The 23638-nt window shown below is 46.7% G+C and overlaps 1 protein-coding gene across 1 annotated transcript in view; it reads right to left on the bottom strand.

Moving 5' to 3' along the window:
* The window catches only part of LOC130283196 (uncharacterized), a 71374-nt gene that overhangs the window by 12920 nt on the left and 34816 nt on the right, over nucleotides 1-23638 (bottom strand). Inside the window, exon 11 of the mRNA XM_056532401.1 lies at nucleotides 2369-2530. Within this exon, the coding sequence (XP_056388376.1) occupies nucleotides 2369-2530 (162 nt within the window). The remainder of the gene's footprint in view (nucleotides 1-2368; nucleotides 2531-23638) is intronic.

Raw genomic sequence — 23638 nt, 5'->3', positions numbered from 1 at the left:
ATATATATAATTTTTTTTTTTTTTTAAATCAACTGGTGCCAGAAAGTTAAAACAGATTTGTAAATGACTTCTATTTAAAAAATCTTAATTCTTCCAGTTCTTATCAGCTGCTGTATACTACAGAGGAAGTTCTTTTCTTTTTGAATTTCCTTTCTGTCTGACCACAGTGCTCTCTGCTGACACCTCTGTTCATGTCAGGAACTGTCCAGAGTAGGAGCAAATCCCCATAGCAAACATATGCTGCTCTGGACAGTTTCTAAAATGGACAGAGGTGTCAGCAGAGAGCACTGTGGTCAGACAGAAAGGAAATTCAAAAAGAAAATAATTTCCTGTGGAGCAAACAGCTGATAAGTACCAGAAGGATTAAGATTTTTAAATAGAAGTAATTTACAAATCTGTTTAACTTTCTGGCACCAGTTGATTTAAAAAAAAAAAATGTTTTCCAATGGAGTACCCCTTTAACCTGTACCACAGTTAGCTGCTCCTTTGGACACCAGGTGAGGGCAGCTCCATTTTACTTTTTTTGGGACACTGTGTGTACTGTACAGTACCCTGAAGAAGCTCCTGTCCTCTACATAGACAGTGATTACAGCTCCCAGCAGACCTTTCTTACTTTTATATGTAAGGATTTGCTTTATCTGTATTAGTTATCTACTTATTTTTCTTTAATCCTCACATTTTCCTATTTTTGGATGACATTTTGGGGCTTCAGAACCAATTACCAGGTTTCCATAGTCATGGTCTCAACATACAATGGTTTCAACATACAATGGTCGTCCTGTAACTAATATTGTAACTTGAGGGACCAATGTATATGAGCAAACATGTGGAACTGTTAACCCCTAAATAGTGAATACAGTAACCCCCCGACCTACGATGGCCCCAACATATGATAAAATCGACATACGATGGCCTCTCAGAGGCCATCGCATATCGATGTCAGCATCCACATACGATGCTTTTATATGTCGGGGCCATCGCATTAACTGCTATCCGACAGCGCAAAATGCTTAAGCTGCTGTCGGATAGCAGTTTAAGCATCCCTGGCAGGTTCGCTTACCTATTCCCGCTGCTCCGGGTCACCTTCGCGATCCTCCGGTGTCTTGCGCATCTTCTCCAGGGTCCGGGCCTCGCTTTCCGGCGTCATTATTACGTCACTACGCACGCCGCGCCGGCGCAGCAGCGTAATAACATCACCAGAAAACGAGGCCCGGACCCTGCAGAAGATGCGCAAGACACCGGAGGATCGCGAAGACACCGGAGCAGCGGGACAGCATCGGGGAGCCCCTGGGACAGCATCGGGAGCGGTGAGGACCTGGTGCGGAGCGGCGGGGACAGGTAAGTACAGCTTCCTATACTTTACATTGCACGGATCCCTCAACATACGATGGATTCGACAAACGATGGGTCGTTTGGAATGAATTACCATCGTATGTTGAGGGACCACTGTATTAATTTCTGCATAATTCATAACTATTTCAATTTTCCATGTACAGACCCAGATGAGGGCTTGTTTTATGCGGGACCAATTGTACTTTGTAAATACACTCATATTACCACAAAATCCACAGTAAAACAACAAAACAGTATTGAAAACCCCGACATAACTTTGCACCTTTTGAGGGTAGCAAGTTTGATAATAGGAAAAAGAAGCATTCTGGCTAAAAAGATAATACAAAACTTCTTACATTCGCTTTGATTATTGATTTACGCAAAGTTTGTTCAGTGCCTATTTAAACTTTTTTTATGGAAGTGGTTAATTTATATAGGGGTTAAAATAATTTTATGTTTTTTTTTTATGACTAAGGCTGGGTTCACACTGTATAATCTCTCAGCAGAATTTCTGCCAGAGATCGAGCCGGCGGCACTAGGACCAAGCGGTCTGCCGCCGCCATAGATGTAAATGCATTTCTGAGCAGATCTCCCAAAAGATCCACCCAGAAATGCATTGCCATCTATGGAGACGGTAATGCAGTCCGCGCGGTCCTAGAGCCGTCGGCCCGGTCTCCGGCAGAAATTCTGGCCAGAAATTCCACAGTGTGAACCTAGCCTTAATAGTCAACATCCATCACCCCACCTCAGTTTGCACTTACCATGAAAGATTTGCCCCCTGCCCCAAGTGATTGTGGCATATGGGACTATACTTATGCCCATGTAAAATGTTATATGTATTAATGTATATGTTCTAGTTATGGCTGAAGGAAGCCAGTGATTTATTTATAAAGTATATGACTATACAAGGGATTAAAGTGTAGAATACAAAAGATATATAAAGAAACAAATAGGCATAAAAATTTGAACCTTAAACATACAAGATGACGTGCAGTATTACCCGTCACTGTATAATGTCCAAGTATTCACAACTCACCTCTCCAGTCAGCAGCTCAATGATCTTGTTGGTGAGTTCTAGGATTTTCTGTTCATCCATTCTTTCATTCTTTAATAAGTGAGGCGAGGACTTTGTAATGGGGATCTGGGCTCTGCTCCATCCTTCCTCCTCATCAGATATGGTTTTCACTACTATGTAATCCTATACATGGAGAGAAATACTGATTTGACTTCACATACTCCTTTCATCTATCTGGGCACCTCCCATTTTATTTAATGCAAGGAAGATAATGGCATGCGCCGCTTCAAAAATGAAAAGAAAGAGAAAACAAATTGCATTAAATAAACAGTGAACATATCTGCAAAACATGTATAAAAAAAATTAATAAATAAACGTGGCCAAATACATATCTCAGATTTATTTTAGGGATCGACCGATTATCGGTTTGGCCGATATTAACGATTTTGGACGTTATCGGCAATTACCTTGCCGATAATCCAACGCACCGCACCCCGCAGCACCCCCACCGCCCTGGCCAGAGACCGCTGCTGCCCCATTGCCTCCCCCATCCCCGGTTTAATAATTACCTGTTCCCAGGGCCCGGGGTCCGCACTATTTCTGGCTCCTGCGGCGTCCTGTGTGACGCTGTGCGCTGCGCAGCGCAATGATAAGTGACGTCCTCAACACAACGTCACCGTCGGTGCGCACAGTGACAGCTCAGGAGGACCGCACCGGACCCAGAAGTAGCGCGGACCGCGGACCCTGGGAACAGCCGATAACTTATACCGATATTCCGGTATAAGTTATCGGATATCGGCCCTAACCTCCACAGAGTATCGGTATCGGCCCTAAAAAAACGACATCGGTTGATCCCTAATTTATTTATACATTTTTTTTCTCAATCCTTTGCTCAGAAACATTATTGGGACAGCTTCACTGTGGCACTTGAACTTTTCATGTTGAGCAGTGGCAAGTCCAGGTGCAGCCTGCACATATTGGTTACCAGGCGGTGCTAGTGGCTCCTAAAGTGTGTGCACGGAAAGAGGTGTTTCCAGGGTGAGCGGGTTGAAAGCCTGAAGGAAGACCTGGTTAAAAGTAGGAAACAAGATGTTCCACAGTTTCGATAACTTGCTAGACGCACTTTATTGTAAAATGAAATGAGCGTACAGCGGGTAGGATCAGGGAGCAACCTCGTGGCAACAGTTTGTTTCCTGTGCCCAAGCGCAGGAAACAGTCTGTTGCCGCAAGGTTGCTCCCTGATCCTACCCACAGTACGCTCATTTCATTTTACAATAAAGTTCTTCTAGCAATTTATCAGAACGGGCGAGTGCATTCATTATTCCTTTTTATGAACTGCCATTTCTGTAAGGACTTTGTCCGCTGAATAGCACCCCCGTATATGCTCCTCCATATGTGCCTCTGCCTCTCCAGCCAGCTGGACGCATAGCTGACTGTGCGGTGCCGGACTTTCTTTATACTGTCAAAATACAAATTCGTCATCTAGGACAACTCAAATAATAGTTATCACCATTCATATTAAAGGGGTACTCTGGTGGAAAACTTTTTTTCTTTAAATCAACTGGTGCCAGAAATCTGAACAGATTTGTAAATTACTTCTATTAAAAAATCTTAATCCTTTCAGTACTTACTAGCTGCTGAATACTACAGAGGAAATTCTTTTCTTTTTGGAACATAGTGCTCTCTGCTGACATCATGACCACAGTGCTCTCTGCTGACATCTCTGTCCATTTTAGGAACTGTCCAGAGCAGCATATGTTATGGGGATTTTCTCGTACTCTGTACAGTTCTTAAAATGCACAGAGGTGTCAGCAGAGAGCTCTGTGTTCCAAAAAGAAAAGAATTTCCTCTGTAGTATTCAGCAGATAATAAGTACTGGAAGGATTGAGATTTTTTAATAGAAGTAATTTACAAATCTGTTTAACTTTCTGGCACCAGTTGATTTAAAAAAAAAAAAAAAAGACATTATTATGTCCACTAGGACTAAGAATAAGTACTAAGTACTCTACCGTGTGACTTTGATGTTACACAGTTTGGTCCATGCAGAATAGCCGTATCTTGAGCTTATTGGACCCATTAGGAGTCACTAGAGATGAGCGAACTTACAGTAAATTCGATTTGTCACGAACTTCTCGGCTCGGCAGTTGATGACTTTTCCTGCATAAATTAGTTCGGCTTTCCAGTGCTCCCGTGGGCTGGAAAAGGTGGATACAGTCCTAGGAGACTCTTTCCTAGGACTGTATCCACCTTTTCCAGCCCACGGGAGCACCGGAAAGCTGAACCAATTTATGCAGGAAAAGTCAGCAACCGCCGAGCTGAGAAGTTCGTGACGAATCGAATTTACTGTAAGTTCGCTCATCTCTAGGAGTCACCTGAGAGAGCTCCTTAGGAGAAATGCGAGCGTCTCAAGCAATTCTTCCTGTCTGGGACTGTACCAAGACTATGTTGAACGTATGAAGATGTAATAGTTTGTTTGAGGTACTGGATAGTAGGACTAGGCTCTCGCCCATTAGTTGTCACTAAATTATATATATATATGTATGTATTTATTAAGGTAAGTGTGACATCACGTGACATAATTTGAAGACATAAGATAGTGAATTTTCCCAGAATCCCTCACCTCTCCGGTCAGCAGGTAGATGATCTCTAGGGTGAGGTTTAATATTCTCTCAGCCATATGTTTACTGTCCTTGTCCATCCGAAAAAAATCATCTAACTTCCTCTATTTTATTAATCTAGAGGGTAAAAAGAGAAGCAAACACACCAGACGACTATTATACAAGACATACTATTGTAAGTATAGTTTCTCCAGCATAAACACATATAGTACCCTATAATACACTGCACAGAGATCTAGACTGCAAGTAACATAACCCCCCCCCCCCCCCCAAAACTGATTAGTTGTACGATTATTTTTTCGGGGGATGGAAATCAGGGCAACTGTTTAGCCTCAACTTGCTATCACCACATTCGTGGCTGGAGGGTCACTTAATATTATAGGATGTTAAAGGGGTACTCCCTTTTTTAATCAACTGGTATCAGAAAATGTAAGAGATTTGTAAATTACTTTTATTAAAAAATCTTAATCCTTCCAGTATTTATCAGCTGCGGTTATGATCCACAGAAGTTCTTTTCTTTTTGAATTTCCTTTCTGTCTGACCACAGTGCTCTCTGCTGACACCTCTGTCCAGAGCAGGATAGGTTTTCTATGGGGATTTGCTCCTACTCTGGACAGTTCCTGACATGGACAGAGGTGTCAGCAGAGAGCACTGTGGTCAGACAGAAAGGAAATTCAAAAAGAAAAGAACTTCCTGTGGATCATAACAGCAGCTGATAAATACTGGAAGGATTAAGATTTTTTAATAGAAGTAATTTACAAATCTGTTTAACTTTCTGGCACCAGTTGATTAAAAAAAAAATAATAATCTTTTCCAGTGGAGTACCCCTTTGAGTGACGTGACGTGCGCGACGTGACGTCACCATCAGTGCGCACAGTGACAGCTCAGGAGGACACCACCGGAGCCAGATGTAGAGTGGACTCCGGGCCCAGGTAATTATAAAACCGGGGATGGGGGAGGCAATGGGGCCGGGCCGGGGCGGTGGGGGGGGTGCGGCGCGGCGGTAGGGGGGCGCGGAGCGGTGCGGCGGTGGGTGAAGCGGTGCGGGGGTGGCGGTGATAGGACTCAGGACCCCCGGACAGGCAGGGGGAGAGTAGTGGGTGGCAGCGGCGGTCTATGGCACCGCAAAAGCCACTGCAGTGCATTGATTTAAAGCGCCCGCTTTAAATCAATAATCTGCAGCGGTGTCGCGGGGGGATAAATAGCCGATAACTTATACCGGAATATCGGTATAAGTTATCGGCTATCGGCCCTAACCTCCACCGATTATCGGTATCGGCCCTAAAAAGCCGATATCGGTCGATCCCTAATTCTGGGTACAGTATATTATGGAGAATTATATAGTCAAGGTACAGTATATTAAAGGGTGTTATACAGCTTATACTATACCCCAGACTGCAACATAACATTCAATAATATACTGTACCCAGACTGCAACATATATTATAGGGCGATGATTTTTTTTTAACTGAGGACCTCCAGATGTTGCAAAACTACAACTTTCAGCATGCCCGGACGGTGTTTGGCTGTAGGGGCATGCTAGGAATTGTAGTGTTGCAACATCTGGAGGTCTACAGTTTGGAGACCACTGTGGAATCAAAATGTTTGTAGTTTATGGCAGGGGAGATAATGTCCCTCCCACCCCAGGAGTCTTAGCAGCAGTAGTAGTAGGAAAGGACAGGCAGCTGACCAGTGACAGAGCTGCCGTAACCGCAGTTTCACGCGGCAGTATAGTCAATTACAAGCTCCTCTAGCCACAGGATATGGGAAGATCGCAAGAACGGAGGTCATTGGTCCCCCGAATATATGGAGCAGCCGTGAGCACAAGCAGCCAGCATTTCATTCTCTGTGGGGCTTCTGAACACTGATGAGCGCTGAACTCGCCAACATCTGGAAGGCCCATAGAGAATGAATAGAGCGATGTGCTCGCTGCTGCACCTTTCTCTAGCTACTTTTGTTGTAGTTGACAGGTGTCCCAGCAATGGGACCCCAATCAGATTGTCATCAGATAGGATAACTCCTAACTCACTAAGGAGAGACAATACTAATATTTGTAACCCCTGTAACACAGTTTTCTATTGTACTAGATATCATCCCAGTGTTTCCCAACCAGGGTGCCTCCAGCTGTGGCAAAACTACAACTCCCAGCATGCCCGGACAGCCGAAGGCTGTCCGGGCATGCTGGGAGTTGTAGTTTTGTCACAGCTGGAGGCACTCTGGTTGGGAAACACTGCATCATCCGAACATAAGAAATGTCTGACTGATACTACCTCTCTAAGGCTATGTTCACACTACGGAATGTCTGCATGGAAAATCTGGAGACTGCTGATGCTGGAATAATAGCCAACGCTAGGACCGCACAGGAATGCGCAGTCTCATAGACAGCTATTAGCAGGGATGTGGAATTCCTATCGCCTGACGCAGTTCCGCACGTCGGGCAGGTGAATTTTGACGGCCCTTAGCCCTGCTTCGGGCAAGCAGGGCAGGACCTGACAAGTGCGGCGGCGCTCAGCAGTCTGTATGTAGCAGGCTCCCGAATCCTGCCCGCTCCATACTCTACAGCCCCCAGATGATTTCAGTAGCCAGGGGCCGCCGCTAATAGCCAGCATGCGGTGATCGCAGCAGCTGGCTTAACTGGCACCGACGTCAGCGCCGCTTATGAATATTCGTCCCCCCTCCCCCCAGTTCTCCCTCTCTTTGCCGCTTCTAACTGGGGGGGGATGAATATTCATAAGCGGCGCTGATGTCAGTGCCAGTTAAGCGCCGAAGCCCTGCCCGTGCCAGTTACAGGAAGATTTCAACAGATAATAAAACTACAATTGTGGGAGAACGGCGGCGCAGATCCGGACAAGGTAGGGCTCATTTTAATCAGCGTCTCCCACACTATCCACCAGTACCTGTGGATAGTGCAGGAGAAAACAAGTGACAGTTTTCCTTTAAATTCAACAGGACTCTGCTACAGCAGAATTCCGACGTGTGAGCATAGCCTAAGGGTGCAATGAGCACTCAGGAAGTAATGTTAAAGAAGCATTCTGGAAAATGTATTTTCTTTGCCTATATAGTGCAGCATAGGCTATTGAGCTTTTTGTGTATGCCTCTTTCTTCTTTTTACTCAGGACACTTACAGACTCAGTACTAAAATCCCCACTGATCATTACAACTAGTGGGGAGAAGAGTACAGTAGTGCATTTCACTCTGTGGCGGTCAGAGATCTGTCCTTTACTGGATGGCCCCATAGACTTGTAAAGAGGCCACAGGATGGAGATCACTGCAAGCTGGGGAGTGAAGCATGCCACCATGCTCTTCTCCCCCTCGTTCTAATCATACCGAGACCTTCCTCCCCTCCAAGGGTTATGTATGTTATTAATACAGTGCACACATTTAACTGATGTATTCCTGAGCAGGTATATGAATTAGTATTGTATACATACAACATATACAGCAGATATACACCTGACATAATAAATGCACACTACTTATTTTCATAGAACATATTTAAAGATGCCCAGCTATATAAATAGTATTTTACACATCCTAATACTACGTATACACACTCTACAGATACACTGTATATAACAAACACTGTAGTTACTCATCCATATAATGAAGTATTAAATAGTAATACCTGCAATCCGAGTCTATACATACACAGTGTAAAGTCTATACATACGCACTGTAAAGTCTATTCATACGCACTGTAAAGTCTATACATACGCACTGTAAAGTCTATACATACACACTGTAAAGTCTATACATACACACTGTAAAGTCTATACATACACACTGTAAAGTCTATACATACACACTGTAAAGTCTATACATACACACTGTAAATTCTATACATACCCGCTGTACAGTCTATACATACGCGCTGTAAAGTCTATACATACGCGCTGTAAAGTCTATACATACGCGCTGTAAAATCTATACATACGCGCTGTAAAGTCTATACATACAGAGTGTAAAGTCTATACATACAGAGTGTAAAGTCTATACATAAAGAGTGTAAAGTCTATACATAAAGAGTGTAAAGTCTATCCATACAGAGTGTAAAGTCTATCCATACGCACTGTAAAGTCTATCCATACACACTGTAAAGTCTATCCATACGCACTGTAAAGTCTATCCATACACACTGTAAAGTCTATCCATACACACTGTAAAGTCTATCCATACACACTGTAAAGTCTATCCATACACACTGTAAAGTCTATCCATACGCACTGTAAAGTCTATACATACGCAGTGTAAAGTCTATACATACGCAGTGTAAAGTCTATACATACGCAGTGTAAAGTCTATACATACGCACTGTAAAGTCTATACATACGCACTGTACAGTCTATACATACGCACTGTACAGTCTATACATACGCACTGTAAAGTCTATCCATACGCACTGTAAAGTCTATCCATACGCACTGTAAAGTCTATACATACACACTGTACAGTCTATACATACACAGTGTAAAGTCTATTCATACGCACTGTAAAGTCTATACATACACAGTGTAAAGTCTATACATACACAGTGTAAAGTCTATACATACACAGTGTAAAGTCTATACATACACAGTGTAAAGTCTATACATACACAGTGTAAAGTCTATACATACACACTGTAAAGTCTATACATACACACTGTAAAGTCTATCCATACACACTTTAAAGTCTATCCATACACACTGTAAAGTCTATACATACGCACTGTAAAGTCTATACATACGCACTGTAAAGTCTATTCATACGCACTGTAAAGTCTATTCATACGCACTGTAAAGTCTATTCATACGCACTGTAAAGTCTATTCATACGCACTGTAAAGTCTATACATACGCACTGTAAAGTCTATACATACGCACTGTAAAGTCTATACATACGCACTGTAAAGTCTATACATACACACTGTACAGTCTATACATACACACTGTACAGTCTATACATACACACTGTACAGTCTATACATACGCACTGTAAAGTCTATACATACGCACTGTAAAGTCTATACATACGCACTGTAAAGTCTATACATACACACTGTACAGTCTATACATACACACTGTAAAGTCTATACATACCCACTGTACAGTCTATACATACGCGCTGTAAAGTCTATACATACGCGCTGTAAAGTCTATACATACGCGCTGTAAAGTCTATACATACGCGCTGTAAAGTCTATACATACGCGCTGTAAAGTCTATACATACGCGCTGTAAAGTCTATACATACACAGTGTAAAGTCTATACATACACAGTGTAAAGTCTATACATACACAGTGTAAAGTCTATACATACACAGTGTAAAGTCTATACATACACAGTGTAAAGTCTATACATACACAGTGTAAAGTCTATACATACACACTATAAAGTCTATACATACACACTATAAAGTCTATACATACACACTATAAAGTCTATACATACACAGTGTAAAGTCTATACATACACACTGTAAAGTCTATACATACACACTGTAAAGTCTATACATACACAGTGTAAAGTCTATACATACACAGTGTAAAGTCTATACATACAGAGTGTAAAGTCTATACATACACAGTGTAAAGTCTATACATACACAGTGTAAAGTCTATACATACACAGTGTAAAGTCTATACATACACACTATAAAGTCTATACATACACACTATAAAGTCTATACATACACAGTGTAAAGTCTATACATACACACTGTAAAGTCTATACATACACACTGTAAAGTCTATACATACACAGTGTAAAGTCTATACATACACAGTGTAAAGTCTATACATACACAGTGTAAAGTCTATACATACGCACTGTAAAGTCTATACATACGCACTGTACAGTCTATACATACGCACTGTAAAGTCTATACATACACAGTGTAAAGTCTATACATACACAGTGTAAAGTCTATACATACGCACTGTACAGTCTATACATACGCACTGTACAGTCTATACATACGCACTGTAAAGTCTATACATACGCACTGTAAAGTCTATACATACACACTGTAAAGTCTATACATACGCACTGTACAGTCTATACATACGCACTGTAAAGTCTATACATACACAGTGTAAAGTCTATACATACACAGTGTAAAGTCTATACATACGCACTGTACAGTCTATACATACGCACTGTACAGTCTATACATACGCACTGTAAAGTCTCAACATACACAGTGTAAAGTCTCAACATACACAGTGTAAAGTCTATACATACACACTGTACAGTCTATACATACACAGTGTAAAGTCTATACATACACAGTGTAAAGTCTATACATACACAGTGTAAAGTCTATACATACACACTATAAAGTCTATACATACACACTGTAAAGTCTATACATACGCACTGTAAAGTCTATACATACGCACTGTAAAGTCTATACATACGCACTGTAAAGTCTATACATACGCACTGTAAAGTCTATACATACACAGTGTAAAGTCTATACATACACAGTGTAAAGTCTATACATACACAGTGTAAAGTCTATACATACACACTATAAAGTCTATACATACACACTGTAAAGTCTATACATACGCACTGTAAAGTCTATACATACGCACTGTAAAGTCTATACATACGCACTGTAAAGTCTATACATACGCACTGTAAAGTCTATACATACGCACTGTAAAGTCTATACATACGCACTGTAAAGTCTATACATACACACTGTTAACACTTATATTATGACGCAAAATGATCCCAGGACACAGTGAGAGAGAAGACAAATCCCACATACCCTGAGGTTAGGATCGTGAACAGTTACTCCTGCTAGGGATGATGACGTTCACGTGGTCCTCAGTGGTCATGTGATGCTCCTGGTATGTCTGATCCCGTTCACGTGGTCCTCAGTGGTCATGTGACGCTCCTGGTATGTCTGAAGATGTTAACACTGTCAGTCAGTGGTCATGTGATGCTCTGAGCTCTTCCCTTCTGTCTCCTCAGTACGATGTAGAAGCAGCAGGTCACATGACTGAACTAAAAGGGGAGGGGCTTACACCTAATGCTCTTGTCTGTAGTGGCGAGAGGACAGAGGTAGAAGCTGCAGCTGAGGTGCAGGGAGGGCAAGCAGAGACTACAACATAGGAGACCGGACACCCACAGGCCCGCCGCTAACTGATATGTTCCTTATGTACAGAGGACTGTTTGCTCCTGTTATAAGAAAACATAATGGGAGTAAGGATGAGTGTATGATGGTGGGATAGACTGGCCATATATCCTTGAGACAAAAATAGGACAGCGCTATATATAGTTGAAGGCCTTCTCTCCTCTATTTCCCCATATATAGGTGTAGGCCCCATACACACACACACACACACACACATATATATATATATATATATATATATATATATACATACATACATTATATATATATATATATATATATATATATATCTGTCCCACTATATAGTTGTAGGCTCATATGCCACCCCTATACTGTATATAGTTGTACCCCCACATACTGCCCCCATATAGTTGTAGGCTCCTATACCACCCCTATACTGTATATAGTTGTACCCCCACATACTGCCCCCATATAGTTGTAGGCTCCTATACCACCCCTATACTGTATATAGTTGTACCCCCACATACTGCCCCCATATAGTTGTAGGCTCCTATGCCACTCCTATACTGAATATAGTTGTACCCCCACATACTGCCCCCATATAGTTGTAGGCTCCTATACCACCCCTATACTGTATATAGTTGTACCCCCACATACTGCCCCCATATAGTTGTAGGCTCCTATACCACCCCTATACTGTATATAGTTGTACCCCCACATACTGCCCCCATATAGTTGTAAGCTCCTATACCACCCCTATACTGTATATAGTTGTACCCCCACATACTGCCCCCATATAGTTGTAGGCTCCTATGCCACTCCTATACTGTATATAGTTGTACCCCCACATACTGCCCCCATATAGTTGTAAGCTCCTATACCACCCCTATACTGTATATAGTTGTACCCCCACATACTGCCCCCCCATATAGTTGTACCCCCATATACTGCCTCCATATAGTTGTACCCCCACATACTGCCTCCATATAGTTGTAGGCTCCTATACCACCTCTATACTGTATATAGTTGTACCCCCACATACTGCCTCCATATAGTTGTAAGCTCCTATACCACCCCTATACTGTATATAGTTGTACCCCCACATACTGCCCCCCCCCATATAGTTGTACCCCCATATACTGCCTCCATATAGTTGTACCCCCACATACTGCCTCCATACAGTTGTAGGCTCCTATACCACCCCTATACTGTATATAATTCTACCACAACATACTGCCTCCATATAGTTGTAGGCTCCTATACCACCCCTATACTGTATATAGTTGTACCCCCACATACTGCCTCCATACAGTTGTAGGCTCCTATACCACCCTTATACTGTATGTAGTTGTACCCCCCACATACTGCCTTCATATAGTTGTAGGCTCCTATGCCACCCCTATACTGTATATAGTTGCACCCCCACATACTGCCTCCATATAGTTGTAGGCTCCTATGCCACCCCTATACTGTATATACCGTATTTATCGGGGTATACCACGCACCGGCCTATAACACGCACCCTCATTTTACCAAGGATATTTGTGTAAAAAAAGTTTTTTACCCAAATATCCATGGTAAAATGAGGGTGCGTGTGTGCGCATGTATACCCCCAGGAAAGGCAGGGGGAGAGAGGCCGTCGCTGCCCGCTTCTCTCCCCCTGCCTTTCCTGGGGTCTAGAGCCCTGCTGACGGCCCTTCTCTCCCCCTGGCTATCGGCGCCGCTGCCCGTTCTGTCCCCCTGACTATCGGTGCCGGCACCCCATTGCCGGCGCCGATAGCCAGGGGGAGAGAAGGGGCAGCGGCACCCATTGCCGGCGCCGCTGCCCCGTTGCCTCCCCCCAATCCCCAGTGGCATAATTACCTGTTGCCGGGGTCGGGTCCGCGCTGCTTCAGGCCTCCGGCGTGCGTTCCCTTCGTCGTTGCTATGCACTGCGCGGCGCACTGACGTCATGCGCCGTGCAGCGCATAGCAACGACGCAGGGGATGCACGCTGGAGGCCTGAAGCAGCGCGGACCCGACCCCAGCAACAGGTAATTATACAACCGGGGATAGGGGGAGGCAACGGGGCAGCAGCGCCGGCAATGGGTGCCGCTGCCCCTTCTCTCCCCCTGGCTATCGGCGCCGCTTCTCTCCCCCTGGCTATCGGCGCCGGCAATGGGGCGCCGGCACCGATAGTCAGGGGGAGAGAACGGGCAGGGGCGCCGGCAGCAGGGCTCTAGACCCCAGGGCAGGCAGGGGGAGAGAAGCGGCGCCGATAGCCAGGGGGAGAGAAGGGGCAGCGGCACCCATTGCCGGCGCCGCTGCCCCGTTGCCTCCCCCCATCCCCAGTGGCATAATTACCTGTTGCCGGGGTCGGGTCCGCGCTGCTTCAGGCCTCCGGCGTGCGTTCCCTTCGTCGTTGCTATGCACTGCGCGGCGCACTGACGTCATGCGCCGTGCAGCGCATAGCAACGACGCAGGGGACGCACGCTGGAGGCCTGAAGCAGCGCGGACCTCACCCCGGAACAGGTAATTATACAACCGGAGATGGGGGGAGGCAAAGGGGCAGCAGCGCCGGCAATGGGTGCCGCTGCCCCTTCTCTCCCCCTGGCTATCGGCGCTGCTTCTCTCCCCCTGGCTATCGGCGCCGGCAATGGGGCACCGGCACCGATAGTCAGGGGGAGAGAACGGGCAGCGGCGCCCAGCAGCCAAAGGCCCCCTGGGATAGGGGATAAGTGTCTGATTGCAGGGGATCCGACAGCTGGGACCTCCTGCCCTGCCACCCGGCTCTCCCCATGCACGATGCTGTGTCGACCACCGCACGGAGTGTTGGTCGACATGCCCCCTCCATGCATCTCTATGGGAGAGCCAGAGTTACAGCGCTCATGTAGCTTCAGCGCTCCCATAGAGCTGCATGGAGGGGTGTCTCTATGGTGGTCGTGCACAGAGCCGTTTTTATGCATGATATGTCTCCTTTAATGTTGCTTGGCTAAATATAAAAATAAAAAAAACTGATCTCCTGTGACGTCTTCCAGGTCCCCTCTGGTCGCTTTGCCTGCTACTTCCTAGACAGATACTTCTCATTAGTGACAGCCTGCTGAACCAATAACTGACTGCTGCAGTGTTTAGCCTCAGTTATTGACTGATCCGACCTTCACTGGTCCATCACGGAAGTAGGAAGAAAAGCGGGGAGCTGGAAGACTTCACAAGTGATCCTAGAAGGAGTGAGGTAGATGAGTATGTGTTTTGTTATCTTCATATTTTACTTTAGACAAAAGGAGATTTTTATGCTTACCGTAAAATCTCTTTCTCGAAGGATCCATTGGGGGACACAGACCATGGTATATGCTGCTGTCACTAGGAGGCTTGACATTATGACAACAAGAAAAGTCGGTCTCCTCCCAGCAGGGTATACCCGCCTCCAGGCCACTGAGGTAATCAGTTTTAGTCCCAGAGCAATAGGAGAAGACCGACAGGTCAAGAGAAAAACCACAAACTGTCCAAGCAACAAGAAGAAAAGGTAACTGAACACACCCTCGGACAGACAACTGAAATAGGAACACCAGAAAAAGGGTGGGAGCTGTGTCCCCCAATGGATCCTTCGAGAAAGAGATTTTACAGTAAGCATAGAAATCTCCTTTTTCTCTATCGGCTCCATTGGGGGACACAGACCATGGGATGTACCAAAGCCGTCCCTTGGGTGGGTAAGGAATCAGTCAGGTGGAAGGCTGGACCACCGCCGTCTGCAACGCCTTACGGCCCAGAGTAGCATCAGCTGATGCAAAAGTATGAATCTGGTAGAACCTTGTGAAAGAGTGCAAAGAGGACCACGTGGCCGCTTTACAGAACTGCGAGGCCGAAGCCACGAAGCGGACGGCCCAGGATGCCCCGAAAAACGGGTGGAATGAGCCAAAACCCTGAAGGGTGGATCTTCCCCTAGCAGAGGTAAGCAGACTGGATCCACCAAAAAATGGTGACCGTAGAAGTAGGTCGGCCTGTACGACGACCTTCCAGAAAAACAAAAAAAGGAGTCACACTGCCGAAAGGAAAAAGTGACTGACAGATAAGTCCGAACAGCCCTCTCCACAGCCAGTTTGTGGAGCAAACACTCCCTGGGATGAGAAGGGGCCGGACAAAAAGACGGCAGGACAATGTCCTCATTGAGATGAAAAAGTCGAAACCATCTCAGGCAAGAAGGACGGACCTGGACGGAAAACAACTTGTTCTGGTATACAACCAGGAAGGGAGAACGGCAGGAGAAAGCTGCCAGCTCTGACACCCACCTAACAGAGGTAAGAGCAATAAGGAACGCCACCTTCCAGGGAAAGAGGCGAAGAGGAATGTCCCTGAGAGGTTCAAAAGGAGCGCTTTGCAGGGCACCTAAGACCAAGTGTAAGTCCCAAGGGGGAGAAGGGGACCGAGAAGGAGGGGCAGCGTGTCCCACTCCCTGAAGCAGGTCTGGACATGAGAATTGACGCCAGAGGACGTTGAAAAAGAATGGAAAGGGCTGAACTTTGACCCTAAAGGGAGCTGAGAGCCAACCCTTAGGCCAGCCCCAACCGGAAAGGGAGAAGGGGTCGGGGAAAGGAAAACCACGACCGGAGAAAAAGACTGAGATTCACACCAACGAAAATAAGACCACCAGTATGGTGGTAAATCTTCGCAGAGGAAGGCTTGCGAGCCCTCAGCATGGTGCGAACCACTTGGGAAGAGAAAACACGGGTCCTTAGAACCGCGGTCTCAACCGCCACGCCGTCAAAAGCAGAGACTGTAAATAGGGGTGGCACAGGGACCTGAGATAGGAGGTCTGGGCGAGAGGGAAGGCGCAGCAGTAAGTCGTTAGGAGACTGACCATGACGACATACCACGCCCGCCGGGGCCAGTCTGGGCCACGAGAATGGCGGGAACGCCTTCTGCTGTGAATTTCCTCAGGACTCTGGAATGAGAGGAAGGGGAGAAAACAGATAAGGTAGAGCCAGGCCCAACCAAGAAACAGATAAGGTAGGGCAAAGCCCGACCAAAAGAGAGGAACACTTCGGTTGTGGCGGGACATGCAGAGGTCCACGCATGGAGCACCCTAGAGGGTGCAGGTCACTGCAAACACCTCCGGATGTAGGGACGACTCGCCTTGGACAGCTGAGGACCAGCTGAGATAGACCACTTCCCAGTTGAGTATGTCCAAATGAAGATTGCTGAGATGGCCGGAAACCTGAGTTCTGCCCAGAAGGGAATTGCCCTAGTCCCAACATGTTGATGGGGAGAAGGGCTTCTCGGGGGACCAAGGCCCCAGACCGGCCGGTCCTTCAAAACACCTCGACAGACTGGCAGGAAGAGGCAGGAAGGTGCGCCCCTGAAAAGCAGGGCGAAACAAAGCCACCATAGAAGGGACCAACAAGACTGTCGAGAGAGAACGATCTTGCGGTCGAGAGACAATGGAGACCTGTCCCACCGGAAGAGAATCACCAGTTGAAGAGGTCGGTGATGAAACTGGGCGAATGGCACGGCCGCCACCAACCAACCCAGGACATTCATGCAAAAGCGAAGGGAAACTGGAGCAGGATGCCAAAGTTATCGGACTCCTGACAAGAGAGTCAGCCGAATGTCCGGCAGAGTCGAAAGCGGGCAGAGGCCGCGTCAAACTGGAGCCCCAGGAGAGAGGTTGGACTTGTCCCGATTATCCATCCAACCGAAGAGAGACAAGGGTTGGAGGTTGAGACTAAGACTCCCCAGATTCTGGGCCCTGGTTGAAGCTCTGATCAGGAGGTCATCCAAGTAAGGAATCACTGAAACAACTCTTGTCCATATAAGGGCTATCACAGGTGCCAGGTCCTTGGTAAGGACCCGCAGAGTAGTGGCCAGACTGAAAGGGAGAGCCACAATAGAAAATGGCCATCTGGAATTGCAAAGCGGAGGTACTGCTGATGACCAGGAATATTGAAATGTGGAGGTAGGCATCCTTGATGTCTACCGAGGAAAGAAAACTCCCCTTGAACCATGGACGCCAGCACCGAATGGAGAGACTCCATTCGGAATGGGAAGCAGAAGATGCTGGTTGAGATGCTCGAGAACCAAGATTGGGCGAAAAGAAACGCCTGTCTTGGGGACCACAAAGAGGTTGGAATGAAAACCTCGAAAGTGTTCCCCTGAAGGAACCGGGACAATTACTCCCTGGATGAAAAGGAACTGGAGTGTGCCCCGAACTGCCTTCGCTAGAGAGGGGGAACGGGGTGTCCGGAAAAGAAAAAAGCAATCCCATGAAGGGAGGCAAATTTGCGCGTGGTCCAGGCATCCTGGAAGAGATGAGCAACCACCCGAGAAAAGTCGTGGGGAGGGGGCGACCCTTTAGGCCGAGGTGGGCCTACGGGTGCCTGATGGGGCCGCAAAACGTCCGGAACGATTAGCTGACCTCCGGGAGGGACGGGTCAGGAAGGAGGGAGCCGTCTTTCCGTGAAGGCGCCTGGCTGGACCCATTGTTGGTACCAAAGGTCCGCAGGACCGGAAGGAAGAGGACTTCCGATGGAAAGTGGTTCTGCGAACCTTATCCAGAGGTATAAGGAATTCTTTCCGCCCGTCACCTCACTTCTTGAAGGCGGTGTCCGCATTCCAGGTTTAAGCCACATGGAGCGACGGAGGGCTACCAGGTAGCCTGTGGCAAAGGCATTACAGCGGCTGTGCATGTAAGCAGAACACAGAAAATCTCCAGCTGAGAATTATCGGAGAGCTAGTTTAGATAAATCCTCCGGAGGAATCCTGATTACTACCCTGGCGGAGTTGGAAGACCATACTGACAGGGCTTTTGACACCCAGGCAGAAGCAAAAGCAGGAAGAAAGGAGGAACCTGCTGTCTCAAAGGCAAATTTTTCCAAAGTCTCCACCTTCTTGTCCACCGGATCCTTGAAGGCAGCCACATCAACCAACGGCAGGGTAGTCGCCTTAGAGAGGCGGGAGACCGGTGGATTCACAGTTGGAGGGGAAGTCCACCGAGCAATGAGGTCCTTGGCGAAGGGACCACGCTTGAACCTTCTTCGTTTCCTGAAACTTCTTGTCAGGGTGCCTCCAGGCGGATTCCAGCAAGGCGTCAAATTCAGCGTGAGATCTGAAAGTCTTGGGTGCTGGCCGGGCACAAAGAAAGGAGACTTCTGGAGCCACGTCCGAAGTTTCTGGGTCCTTTAGATGGAAGGTGTCTCTTATGGCCAAAACCAATGAGTTTACGACATCAGGAGGCATATCCGTGCGGTCCTCTGAGTCGGAGGCTGAATCAGAAACCTCATGCACAAGTTCTCCAGGTGAATGGGAACGAGGTGAGGCAGCCCTGGAAGAGGTCAGGCACGATGAAGGGAACTTCTGGAGCCAGGTCCGAAGTTCCTGATTCCTCTAGATGGAAGGTGTCTCTTATGGCCGAAACCAATGAGTGCACCATGTTCGACATATCCGTGCGGTCCTCTGAATCAGAGGCCGAATCAGAAACTTTATCCACGTGAATGTGAACGTGTGTGGCGGCCCTGGAAGAGGGAGAGACTGACCCGGTACGCGGGTCTGGAGAGTCAGAGCGGTGACCATGGGAGCGTCCTCTAGGGAGCGACGCTTGCTACAAGTTAGAGCAACGGGGCGATGCCTGTGAGGGGAGCGCCCGTGCCTGCACAAAGACTCGGGGGATGAGTCAGATGAAACACCCCTATGACGCTGCGAGAGCCTCAGTATATGGGGAGAGCGGGTCACTCCGGAGGGCCGGTGCAGGGAGGGCCTCTCCAAGGCAGTCACCACATAACAGGAGACCTGATCCAAGTCAGATATAGACTGGGAGAGGGAGGAAACCCAGGTTGAAGGGGCGGCCGAACCCACCGAGTCTGAAGAGTAACTGGGGTAGAAATAGCAGGGGGGTCTGGGGGAGCAGTGGTGCAGGCAGAACAAGTGGTTTAGCAGAACCGGACATTTTTGAGTTACAGCTTTACAAATGTAATAGATAACTAAGGAGCTAGTTATCTGTGTGGAAGGAGGAACAGTACTGTGCACAGACTATAGCAAAAACTGAACTGTCACACCCAAGCTGTGTCCCTAAGGCAGCTGTGAGTAGCATTTTGCAATGTCCATGAGAACTGCGGCTGAGATGAGAAAACCTCTGAACCAATTGCCAGAGGGGGCTGTTCTAAACAGAAGGGTGCTGGGATTGGCCCTGCAATAACCCCCTATGCGCGCGGACAGTGCTGATTGGGGCTTAGTTTGAGCCCTTATTCAGGCTTCGGCGGCTCTGGGTGGGCGGTAAAATACAGCCCGGTCCCTAATGGCGCCCGCTCCCAGCCCCGAGCGCATATGCAAATGCATATGCGCCTGTGGGGGAAGGGAGGGAGCAGGCGAGACACTGTCGGCAGCCGCGCTGCCGAAATTAAAGTAAGAACGGGCGCTCAGCTCCTGCAATGAAAGACAAGCGCCGCGGCTGCCTTTTGCAGCCGCGGTAAAACAGTCAAACACCACACACACATGTGAATACTGTGAAACACCACACACACACCTGTAAATACTGTGAAATACCACACACTGCTCAGCCCCAGATATAAAAAAAAAGGGGAGATACTCACCTTAGTCAGAAGAACTTACCTCATGAAGTCTTCCCAATGAAGTCTTCAGCCAGCTTTGTCACCTGCATCATGCCGAGCTTTTTGTAATAGCGAGGCGAGCAGGGAGGTAGGGGGACCCGGACCCATGAGCTACAACCCCAGGCGCTGACCATTGGCGAGAGGGGGTTAACAGTACATCCAAGATACCTGCCCCCTCAATCGCAATGGGGAAACAGTGAGCCGAAGTTCCTGAGACACTAATCTAAAACTGATTACCTCAGATGCCTGTGGGCGGGTATACCCTGCTGGGAGGAGCTGACTTTTCTTGTTGCCATAGTGTCAAGCCTCCTAGTGACAGCAGCATATACCATGGTCTGTGTCCCCCAATGGAGCCGATAGAGAAATACTAATTACTAATATTGTATAATACATTAAACGGGTACTCCGGTCGAAATTATTATTATTATTTTTTTTTATCAATTCTTTATTTTCAAGTTTAACCCCTTAAGGACCAAGGACATACTGGTACGTCCTTGGTCCTGCTCCCCTGATATAACGCGGGGTTACACGGTAACCCCGCATCATATCACGGCGGGCCCGGCGTCATAGTGAAGCCGGGATCCGCCGCTAATAGCGCTAAAACCGAAAGTGAAAGCTGCCGGTTAACTCAGTGGGCTGTTCGGGATAGCCACGGCGAAATCGCGGCATCCCGAACAGCTTACAGGATAGCGGGAGGGCCCCTACCTGCCTCCTCGCTGTCCGATCGCTGAATGACTGCTCAGTGCCTGAGATCCAGGCATAAGCAGTCATGCGGCAGAATCGTCGATCACTGGTTTCCTATGAGAAACCAGTGATCAATGATGAAGATCAGTGTGTGCAGTGTTATAGGTCCCTATGGGACCTATAACACTGCAAAAAAAAGTGGGAAAAAAAGTGAATGAATATCATTTAACCCCTCCTCTATTAAAAGTTTGAATCACCCCCCTTTTCCCCTAAAAAAAAAACACAGTGTAAATAAAAATAAACATATGTGGTATCACCGCGTGCGGAAATGTCCGAATTATAAAAATATATCATTAATTAAACCGCTCGGTCAATGGCGTGCGCGCAAAAAAATTCCAAAGTCCAAAATAGTGCATTTTTGGTCACTTTTTATATAATTTAAAAATGAATAAGAAGCGATCAATAAGTCCTATCAATGCAAAAATGGTACCGTTAAAAACTTCAGATCACAGCGCAAAAAATGAGCACTCATACCGCCCCATACACGGAAAAATAAAAAAGTTATAGGGGTCAGAAGATGACAATTTTAAACGTATTAATTTTCCTGCATGTAGTTATGATTTTTTCAGAATTACGACAAAATCAAACCTATATAAGTAGGGTATCATTTTAATCGTATGGACCTACAGAATAAAGATAAGGTGTCATTTTCACCGAAAAATGTACTACGTAGAAACGGAAGCCCCCAAAAGTTACAAAACTGCGTTTTTTTTTTTCAATTTTGTCGCACAATGATTTTTTTTTCCGTTTCACCGTAGATGTTTGGGCAAAATGACTGACGTCATTACAAAGTAGAATTGGTGGCGCAAAAAATAAGCCATCATATGGATTTTTAGGTGCAAAATTGAAAGAGTTATGATTTTTTAAAGGCAAGGAGCAAAAAACGAAAATGCAAAAACGGAAAAAACCCCGGTCCTTAAGGGGTTAAAACAGTGCAAATCAACAAGCAATGCACAACAATAAGCAATATACATTAGGAGAGTCATGCACGCCATATGATATACAGGAGAGCCCGCTTAACAATGAATGGCATAGGAAGTATTCAGCAGTCAGCCAAAAGATAAGGTGAGAGGTATTATCAAACTCAAATGGTGTCAGAGAACGGACCGCCAAATCAGTAGATGGGATTTTTTTTGTTTTAGGCAGTTAAGGAAAAGTAAAGCGTACACGAGAACTCCTAAGCACAGTGAACTAGCCACCCCTGCCTTCCCAGCAGAACAGGGGTCGGCTGTGGTATATATACCGGTCAAGCTATCGAACTGCTAGAAAAGGAAAGGGTCCAAAGAGGGGTAAGAGAGTAGAAAGCAAGAGGGGAAGGAGGAAAGAAGTCGGACAAGAGAAAAAGGCTGTGAGGGGCAAGGAGGAAAAGAGAGAGAAAATATCAGGTAAAAGAAAAAGAAGAGTTAGAAGTATGGAAGAGGTGAAGGTCAGTAGAGGGGGAAGAGGAAGGGGGGTAAGTGGATGTGGGGGAGGAGAGGGGGAAGGAGAGGAGGGGGGGAAGGGGCAGAAGAATGAGGGGGGGAAGGGGCAGAAGAAGGAGGGGGGAAGGGGCAGAAGAAGGAGAGGGGGAAGGGGCAGAAGAAGAAGAGGAACAGAGAGAATCGGCCAGAGCAGATGGTGGGGAAAAGGAAGGGGGGGGGGAGAGGGTGAGAAGAAGTTAGGTAAGGGGAGGGGAGGGTCCCCCGTGGGCAGAGTCACTCACTAGGGCTAGAACCTCTCATCAGGGTTTCTTGATACTTCATCCAAGGCGACCATATTTTCAGAAAGCTGGCATGGGAGCCAGTGCTCCAACTCGCCAACTCCTCCATCCTACATAGTTCGCTTGCTTTCTGGTGTCACTGCGGCAGTGTGGGGGCAACCCCCTACAACCAGTGTAGTGGGATCAAGGCCTTGCTACAGAAAGCAGTTGTGCAATCAGAGAGTTCTTGTGCATATTACAGCTAGAAGTGCAGTGCCCAAGCAGCACCAGAACAGGCGATAGTGTAATGGTCGCACCCATGATGAGAGATAAAGTGTTGCCTACCTCCGACCAAAATGGCGCTAAGACCGGGCAAGACCACCAGATATGGAGGTACGAGCCAACTGCTGTATTGCACCTCCAACATATATCATTGGTCGACAGACCCCTGTGACATAATAATTCAGGTGTGTGATACCACCTAGAGAGGAGCTTTTAGTGGCCCTCCTGCAGCCGAATGCATCTAGAGAAACCACGAGAGTGTCTTAACACCTCCTCTTGTTCCTCTGCTGTCAGGGAGATTCACAAT

This window comes from Hyla sarda, chromosome 7 (genome assembly GCF_029499605.1).
Source record: "Hyla sarda isolate aHylSar1 chromosome 7, aHylSar1.hap1, whole genome shotgun sequence".
Lineage (NCBI taxonomy): Eukaryota > Metazoa > Chordata > Amphibia > Anura > Hylidae > Hyla > Hyla sarda.
Note: the sequence above shows the minus strand (reverse complement) of the source record. Positions and strands in the feature narration are given on the sequence as shown.